Source organism: Lupinus angustifolius, unplaced genomic scaffold, assembly GCF_001865875.1.
Source record: "Lupinus angustifolius cultivar Tanjil unplaced genomic scaffold, LupAngTanjil_v1.0 Scaffold_690, whole genome shotgun sequence".
In the NCBI taxonomy this organism is placed as follows: domain Eukaryota; kingdom Viridiplantae; phylum Streptophyta; class Magnoliopsida; order Fabales; family Fabaceae; genus Lupinus; species Lupinus angustifolius.
In genome coordinates, this window is record NW_017728015.1 from 1,473 (window position 1) to 10,928 (window position 9,456).

Consider the following 9,456-nt stretch of genomic DNA (forward strand, 5'->3'; position numbering starts at 1 on the left):
CTTTTCTCCCCATTGAAAAACAACATTTTTCTTTATAAGTTCCTTTAAAGGGGCGGCTATGGTACTAAAATCCTTGACAAATCTCCTATAAAAGCTTGCCAATCCATGAAAACTTCTTATTTCAGTTACGGTTTTAGGTCTAGGCCACTCTTTGATGGCTTTGATTTTCTCTTGATCCACTTGGACCCCTTTGGCATTAATCACAAACCCTAGAAAAATTACATGGTCTACAAAAAATGTACATTTTCCAAGGTTAGCATACAACTTTTCCTCCCTTAAGACAAGTAAAACAGATTTAATATGTTCATGATGGTCTTCTATTGATTTTCAATAAATGAGAATATCGTCAAAGTAAACAACAACAAACTTACCCAAGAATTTTCTCAAGACATGGTTCATCAAGAGAATATCATCAAATTAAACAACAACAAACTTACCCAAGAATTCTCTCAAGACATGGTTCATCAAGAGCATAAATGTGCTTGGTACATTGGTTAGGCCAAATGGCATGACTAGCCATTCATACAACCCATAAGTGGTTTTGAAGGCAATCTTCCATTCATCTCCTTCTCGGATCCTGATTTGATGGTAGCCACTTTTGAGATCTATTTTAGAAAAAGTGGTGGCTCCATGTAACTCATCCAATAGGTCATCCAATCTTGGAATTGGATGTCTATACTTGACCGTGATGTTATTAACGACCCTACAATTTGTGCACATTCTCCATGACCCATCCTTTTCAGGGACTAGGATCACGGGTACAGCACCAGGGCTTAGGCTCTCTTGAACCCATCCCTTTTTCATTAACTCACTTACTTGACTCTGGTTTAGAGGTTGCTTTGCTACCAAAGCTTGTTTAATTTCCCCCCTTGTGGTCATATACCCTTCTGTTGTGAGAAGTTCACTCTTGTTTTCTTGTTCTCTCGGATTTGCACTCATATTTTCACTCACCCTTTCTTTTCTCTCCAACTCAATTTTGTTTCTCAAGATTTCTTGATCCTCACTTACTTGCCGAGGTGACAAAGGTGTTAGGGATATCTTGCGGTTTTGGTGTAGGAAAGAAAATTTGTTGGTGCACCCATCATGGGTTGTTGCCTTATCATATTGCCATGGACGGCCAAGTAACAAATGAGTAGCCTCCATATCCACCACATCACATAGAACTTTGTCCTCGTATCTCCCAATGGAAAATTGGACTTCTACTTGCTTGTTGATAAGTATTTCACCCACATTGGTTAGCCATTGCAAACGGTATGGCATAGGGTGTGGTTTAGTCACAAGGTTAAGTTTAGATACTAGCCTTGTACTAGCCACATTAGTGCAACTCCCACTATCAATGATCAAAGAACAAACTTTGTTATCTATCAAACATCTAGTGTGGAAGATGTTCTCTCTTTGGTTTGAATCATGTGTATTGATTTGGCTATTTAGGAGCCTCCTCACCATGAACACATCTTTTTCATAAACCATTTTCACTCAAACTCACGTGTATCACTCACTTTTTGTTTGTGGAAAATGTAGGAATTGTGTTTCACTCAACACTTTATCCTCCACGGCCTTCTTAAGTAAACCAAGTTTTGAACCAAGAATTTTGTGAAAGAAAATCACTCCAACTCCTCAAAATTGAAATGTTGTGACTTGAGTTGTTACACCTCAAAAGAAAGAATAGAACAATTGTTGTAGAGACTCTTTTTATGGAGCTGAACATTCAGGTCGAGTGCATGGTTTGGGCACTGGTATTTGTCCCTCCAGTGTTTTTGGAACGTCTAGACATTTTACTGGTTTTTTGAATTCTAGTGGCTCTAGTCAACATGTTGAAGACTTGAAGAAATATGTACAAACTTTAGAAGTAAAACTATCAGGGTATGAAGAGACCAAGGAGCAACTTGCACATACTCAGAATCGTTTGGCTACTCTTGAGAAGTTTCTAGTCGAAAAATTTGGTAGTGAGTTAACCACTTTCGCTCGTGATGTTCCACCATCTTAGATATGGTTTCTTAAAATTCATGAACTTATATGATCATAACATTTTGCATTTTGTGTTTATCAGCATTTTTGAATGTTAAACATTTGGTAATTGTATAAGATTCAATTTTATTATTATTAGCTAGCAAATATTTAATTTTATTATAAATTTACCATTATATTATTGAAAATAAAGATTGTGAGACAATGACACATTGGGATCATGAGAGGAGTATGTACAAAAGTAACTTTAAATAAATTTAATTAGCCACGGATGTATTGTGGAAAAATAAGCAACTTAGCCACGGTTGTGGTGTGGCAAAATCAGAAACTTAGCCACGGTTCGACTGTAGCTGAATTAAACAGACTGTGGCTAAATAAATGTTACCACATTTCACAGAAGTGTAGCGAAATAACATAATGACCGTGGCTAATTTTTAGCAACGCCATTCCTTGCCACAACGACATTAAGTGTGGCCACTCAATCTAGCTACGGTTTTTCCCTACTTTAGCCACGGTTTCAACCGTGGCTAACAGGAAGTTTTACTGTAGTGATATTTTGTGTGTGCTAGTTTTGAGTCTAACTTCATAAATATGTCTTGGAAGTAAAACATGATTGATGGGGAACCAAAGAAAAATGTAGATTTTCATTTTTTCTAGAAGGGTGGAAAGGAATTGCATGTTGCATTTTATTTGTTGAATCAAATAGTACACTATAACAATATTTATATTTACAATTAAATAGTAACAATTTTAAGTTGTTATTTGATTCTATAAACATTTTTTGAGATGCTTGTAGAATTAAAAATAAAATAAAATAAGAGATAGTGATGATTTAATTTGTTATTTGAGTAGTTGTTAAATTTGGTTTGTTGAATACTATTAAAATTATAAATAAGATAGATTGGTCTGGGTCATTGTATCAACTAGAGATGCATGTGATGTGAGTGTGAATATACTACATGGGTCAATTACTGTTCATGGATGCAGTCAGTTTTTTTGTCAATGACCAAGTTAATAAATTAGAGAAAAACAATAGAGAAATAGACAAATGCACTAATAGCACAAGCCTGAAAGAGTTATTTACATTGTTTGATTCATTTTCTATATTTAATAATCATTAATTATTAATATAAGTAACGACTAACATACTGATGAAATATAAATCTTTGTATAAAGAGTATATAAATGTTTTTTTAATTGACAATTGTTAGTATTTAGTATTTATTGTGGGCAAGACTCGAACATTCAATCTCTTTCACTCTATTTTTAGCCATCAAATGATCTTATAACTCTTTTTTTTTTAAATTTATTATGAGTGAGACTCAAATCCACAACCTCTTTCACTTAATTCCTTAAATTTTTATCAGACAACCTTATAACTTTCCGATTGTATAAATGTTACACACCTCCAATTAATGGTTCCAAAACACACACCAATCTTTTCTTCAACATATTTTTCTAAAATGTTTATTATTAATACGTGAATAATTCTATGCTGGCCGACTACTGAATAACCTATTATTTTTAGGATTTAATATATATACACTAAATGATTTTTATACTGTCAGCAAATCATTCATCATTTATATATTATATTAACAATCATTGACTCTTAAATAAAAATAATACAAATTAATGATAGATGATATATTGACAATATAAAAAACTTTATACTAATGATATGTAGATTTTAAACTCTTACTTTTATTACAAAATGAATAGCTGATAATAGCTCAATAGTATAGTTAAATATGTGAAGGGGTAAGCTATCTCAATATCCTAATTAAGAATGTTTATATCTTATTGGTACCACAAGGCTAATAACATTTTGGGGCAAGTATTTTAGAAGTTAAAATGAGACACGCTTTAAATTATTTATATTATAAAATGACATGAAATACTAACATGACTCTATAACTCTGCAATAGCATGCATGTACAGAGTACAGACTGTATGTGTTACTTCAGGAAATATGAAGGGACACTTCATTCATACTTTAGCCTAAAATTATATGAGATAGTCATTGAAGGACAAATAAATGAAATCATAAGGTCTTAAAATTAATTCCAACTTGGCTTGTAGAATCTCAACATGATGAGTTGACTTTATAAATAAGCTAGTAGTTTTGTATTTTTTGGTATAAATTAGACCACTTTGTATTTAGTTGTTGACATAGTATAAAGTAAAAATAACAAAATCTTACTGTTTATGCACTTATCTTTAGTTTAGACATAGATCATGATTTTTTTTTGTTTCCCATATATATCGGATATTTTTTCCATCCATAGGACTCGAACCCGAGACCTTGCTTAAGGGGAATCAAGCATGTACTACTTAAGCTAATGTTTGTAATTTTCTGTATTTGCTGGCTGGCTTATCAACAAAAAGATATAATTGCATAGCATTTGTTAATAAGGAAAATAGGTGGAGTATGTTTTTTTTAACTTTCCCCTACAGTAATTAGATCCCCTCTCAATGTATTACATCATAGATTATCTTATACTTACTCCCTAAATCTTTATCTAATAAAAATGTGAATAGTACCAATGTTTGAAATTATTGTGATTAAAGTTTTCTATATTTGATAAGAATTTGATTCATACTCCATATGAGTTTGAATTCGAATTTTGTTATCGTAGTGTGTAGCTTGGTGATAAATAATCTATAGATGTTTTTTGTGCTATGAATCTCCCACCTTAAAATAAATGACTGAAATATGAAATAATTTTTTTTCAATTTATTCATAAAGTAAGTGGATTAACTCTATTTTGTGTATATCTAACATTATTCTTTAAGGAAAGTTCAGAATTGAATTTTATAATTTGATTTCTTACTCATGCATTTTTTCCCTTCATTTTTATATATGTTTGGGAAAACAAAATTGCAAGGAAATATTTCCTGCAAAATGTGTACATTGAAGCAACTCTCTAAACTTCTATAGAGCCTATAACATTAAGCAACATTGAAAGTTGATTAAAAAAAGTAATGTGAATTACATTGTGAAATTCAAGAACATTATTTGCCAATGATTTTATATTAATTATCATACCACAGTGGCTATGCCACTGTTGTATCTTGGTCTTGTTCTGTCAGGTGAAAGCCCTTGTTCTATGGTCTTTCTCTTGTTATTGTTCCCTTGTTGTAGTGATTGTTGATGTTGTTGTTCTATAATGGTCTCTGACTCTGGTTGTAGAATTTGTTGTTGTTCTATGTTTTCAACCTTTTGTAATGTTTCTTGCTTTTGATCTTTTAATTTGGTTCTCTTAATATGAGGTTCAAGCCTATTCAAATCTGATTTCCTCACAGGCTTCAAGAAAAATTCATCAGCTCCTTCCTCCAAACATCTGTTATCAGTGTTAACAATTTCATCAGAATTTTGCCTTGAAAAAAATGTGACTCGCCTAAATGATACTTTTCATCGAGTCAGAATCATCTCCAGTAGTGGATAGGGGGTGTTGTTTTTGCATCTCGGTCAAATTAGTCTTTTGTGTGTAACTGCTAACTTAATCTTTGGTTTTTCCATTTAGGAACTAACTTGATTGATGTTTTAAATAAGTACAATTTTAGTGTCTAAAATAGAATTGTCTAGATTTTTAATCCTCAGAAAATTTAGTCCTTAGAAAATGTTCAAGCAGAAAATAAGATACTTATAAGATCAATTACCTGGTAATCCTTGAAGGCACATTCTCAGATGACATAATCACCACTGGTATGTTTCTCAAAGATGAAGATTCCTGAAAAATCAAAGAAAATCCTATAAAAATTTTAAGTATGTTGGTTCAAGTTGGAATAAGTGAACATAAGCATACATTTTTTAGACATTCTCAAAATCTTTTCATTTTTGAACCAGATTTGCTTTGAGTGGAAAACTGAAAAGCAGATACGAAAAACATTGCAGGAGATTATACTTTTGATATTCTCTGGTTAGTAATAAAACTAGTCCAAGTTAACAACTTTGAGCAATAGTAAATTGTAATAAAAATGAAAGTATTGTTTCAAAATGGAAAGTATTTTTTGTGTAAAAGGGGGAAAACAAAAATATTAGCCAGAAGAAGACTCAGAAAAAGTGAATATAATGGTTAAAAGAGATATAAAACAGAACAATAGAAACCAAAACATACCTTAATTTTTTTGAGTAAATCATAGCCTGTCATGCCAGGCATACAGTAATCTGTTATAACTAGATTCACCTCCATATCCTATAGAGACACAAAAATCCAATGGACTTCAACACTTCAGAATAAAAACACCCATCTAAGGTTAGAAAATAAAACATTACAATTGCAACTTAGAGTAATATGAATATAAATATGTATATTTTTACCTGATGGATTTTTGGAGAAACACATGGTGTAATTGGTTTGGTCTCATCATTCTCTTGTAAGCCTAGAAACTCTAAAGCCTTGCTACCAGAATCAACTGTAGTAACTGCCATTGAGACAACATAGTATGAATCAAAACATCAATTTAAGAAATGAAAAAAAATCCATTTTTTTTATCTTCTCAGATTTTGTTAAACCTTGATAGGAAGAGGTTTTGAGCAACCTCTCAATAAGCTTCCTATCTATGATGCTGTCATCAACAGCCAACACATGATACTGTTGTGACTCTGCTGCAGCCATACCCATTTGTTCCTCCAAGTTAGGATTATGCAAAGTTTGGAACTTTAGGAAGGTAAGAATGGAAGGAACAAGAGAATGAAGGAAATGGAAAGAGGGTGTGGTTAGAAATGATGTTCCTTCTTTCCTTTTTCCTTTGTTTTTTTCTTTATTGGAGGAAGATGAGATGGGAACAACAACTTTGTATTCAAATAAGACCCACCAAAATCACCATCCCACAAAGCAAGATCCGACCAGATTTCATCCCAAATCTTGCAAATTTTCCAAGTTGATCTTGAATTACAGGACAAGCAATGCAAAATTATTAATAAAGATAACAAATAATCAATCAATAAAATAAAGATATCAAATCCTAGTCAATATTTTCTAGGTTATTATGTTCTGAAGGAGAGGGATGGCCTTTATATATATATATATATGTGAGTACACTTTTTTTATTAATAAAAGTTAGTATTTGTGGCATATAAGTATAGAATGTTCAACCTTTTTATCATTATATTTTTTTAACTTGTCAACCTATTTCCTGTAATCGAAATTATCTATCCCATTTTCTGTATCTTATAAAAATATCAATTTTTTATATTATTTAAGGGAATGTAATTGACTACAAATACAAATAGAAATTTGTGGGACATATAATCTCACCTCATGAATCATGATTACACTTTGTTTCATAGAAATTTATGTGAGTACCAATTTGATATCTAAAAAAATCTCAATATACCTCTCTCAGTAATCATAAACTATGAGTCAAAATAGTTCATGATTAATCTAACCATATAAAATGTAAAAAAAGTAACCAATTTGACATCTCTATACCCTTTTTAGTTTTGCAATTTTTCTAAGATCTATGAAAGAAATAAGTAGAAAAGTTGGGTGAAAGCAAAAGAGGAAAGTAATGTGTATGTGAGAGAAAGAAGGGGTGTGTGAGTGGGACCCATAAAATCCTCTGAAGATACAGGTGACGTCAGCAATGGTTCCTTTTTCTATTCCTTGGGTATGAAATCATGTGGAGCTTACCATATATCTTAGGCAGGTGGGGAAGAGTGGTAGCAAAGAGAGTCCAATTTCATTTGATTCCCTTTCAAGATTTGCTTCCCATGCCCATTCATGTCTACGTACCCTTTAATTCATGCATCTAAATTCTATAACATATTCTCATCATGCCATACACATCCATCTACTATTTTATCTTTCATGTTTCTCTAACCACTTACTCAACCAATTTTCATTTTTTTTAGTCAAGTCCACAATTTTTATTTTGAAAAGTCATGGGCTTTTAACTTATGGTTAGCTTCATAAAGAAAATATCATGGGGTATATGAGAATAAGTTCTATCAACACAAACAATATTAGTCATTAAATTTATTAAAATAGTTATTCAAAAAACTAAGATCCATGTCAAAATTATTTTAATGGAATATGAGGATGGATATTATTTTTGTCTAACAGATATATGTCCATACAAATCTTACTTTTTTGAAAAAGAAAAAACTCTATTAATTATAATTGAGTGTTGGACTTCTGTATATGAGAGATTGAGAATAATAACATCTCGTTTTTGTAACTAAGAAACTTTATTATATTTAGTTTTTTGTAACTAAGAAACTTTATTATTGAAAATAGTAAATGTTTATAGAAAGATAGACTTATCATTTTATAAAATTAGAGTAAATCCAAATTCTTTTGTCTCCCAAGTTCAAAATACGGAAATATTACATACTATCTCAATCAAAAAGTGAGGCATTACGATCTACCTCAAATTCAACCATGATCTATATAATTATTTCTTTTTAATTATGCATCTTTACAAAATACTTTATTTAACATATTAATTATAAAAACATTATATGTGTAAGAACAACCATAATTAAATATTGTGGATGCATAAGAGGAAGATGACAAAAGAGGATTTTGTGGTAAAAAAAAGAGGATTTTGTGGTTGAGATTTTGAACTAGGGTTTCGGCACAAATTAAAATATGGAAGCCAAAAGATTATATATAATAAATAGATCATATGCAGCTTATATAACAATAAATAGATTATACGCAGATTATTTGTCCAATTGTATTTGATCATTAAGTTGATATTTTGAGCTCGTCCATTGGAATTGACATGATAGAAATGCATTGGGGCTGAGATGACTAACTTATGTGATATTTGTTAAAATAAAAATTATGAAAATCTTGATTAAAATACTTAATGAGTTAACTTCAGTTAGTGTACATGCATTGTATTCTTGTAGTTGGAGTTGGTGAAAATGGAAAGATAGGGTGATAGAAATATCATTGTAAATTTGGATAGGGGTGACAATGACCGTGATTCGTCAAGAGCCCTTGAACAATTGTTTAGGTGGGACAATCTAGTGAGGGTCTGGGTTCATTAACCGTATGACCAGGAAAGTCCTACATGCAAACTAAGCGATCTCTAACACCCCCTTGGGCATTTCATAGTCGTTGTAGTTGGTTCTTAATTACTCCATTATCTGTCTTTTGTTTTATATGTATTCTGCATATGAACAAGTTTGTTGTAGTTGCGCTTTGGATATTCATTAACGGAAATATAGACAAGAAAAATTTAGCTAATATATAGCTAGATACATTATTTATATTGAGTTTATTGACTCTGATTTAGCAAAATCCCCTAGTCTTTTTGAACTGATTTTTGAACAAGTCATATTTTTGAAAAATATTTATGAAATAATCTTTTTGCACATATGATGTTTTTATAATCATTATGTTGATACAACTAAATAATTTATTTTTTAAAGTTGCGTACTTAAACAGGGATAATTATATTATGGTTGAGTTTTGAGGTTGAACATAATAATGCCTTCATTTTTATGTTGAGGTAATATGAAATATTTTC

The 9,456-nt window shown here is 31.1% G+C and overlaps 1 protein-coding gene across 2 annotated transcripts; it reads right to left on the reverse strand.

Annotated features, from left to right (window-relative positions):
• Nucleotides 1-4,892: 4,892 nt before the first annotated feature.
• Nucleotides 4,893-6,941, reverse strand: LOC109341821 (two-component response regulator ARR9-like). 2 transcript variants are annotated; one of them, XM_019579791.1, is made up of 6 exons: nucleotides 6,488-6,941; nucleotides 6,293-6,396; nucleotides 6,090-6,167; nucleotides 5,632-5,702; nucleotides 5,046-5,312; nucleotides 4,893-5,005 (listed from the first exon to the last, which is right to left on the reverse strand). In XM_019579791.1, exons 1-6 carry the CDS (start codon nucleotides 6,594-6,596, stop codon nucleotides 4,984-4,986), a joined length of 651 nt encoding a protein of 216 aa, XP_019435336.1. In that variant the 5' UTR covers nucleotides 6,597-6,941; the 3' UTR covers nucleotides 4,893-4,983. The 2 variants fall into 2 exon arrangements, with proteins under 2 accessions (XP_019435336.1, XP_019435335.1); XM_019579790.1 differs by having other exon boundaries at nucleotides 4,924-5,312; nucleotides 6,488-6,940.
• Between the last annotated feature and the right edge of the window lie 2,515 nt (nucleotides 6,942-9,456).

Bases quoted from the DNA above. Each gene is read 5' to 3' on its own strand.
- LOC109341821 (XM_019579790.1), bottom strand. From the start codon at position 6,596: ATGGGTATGGCTGCAGCAGAGTCACAACAGTATCATGTGTTGGCTGTT. The intron at 6,168-6,292 runs GTAAAAATATAC...GTGTCTCTATAG, and splicing joins TTTCTCCAAAAATCCATCAG to GATATGGAGGTGAATCTAGT. The intron at 5,703-6,089 runs GTATGTTTTGGT...TTGATTTTTCAG, and splicing joins ATTTACTCAAAAAAATTAAG to GAATCTTCATCTTTGAGAAA.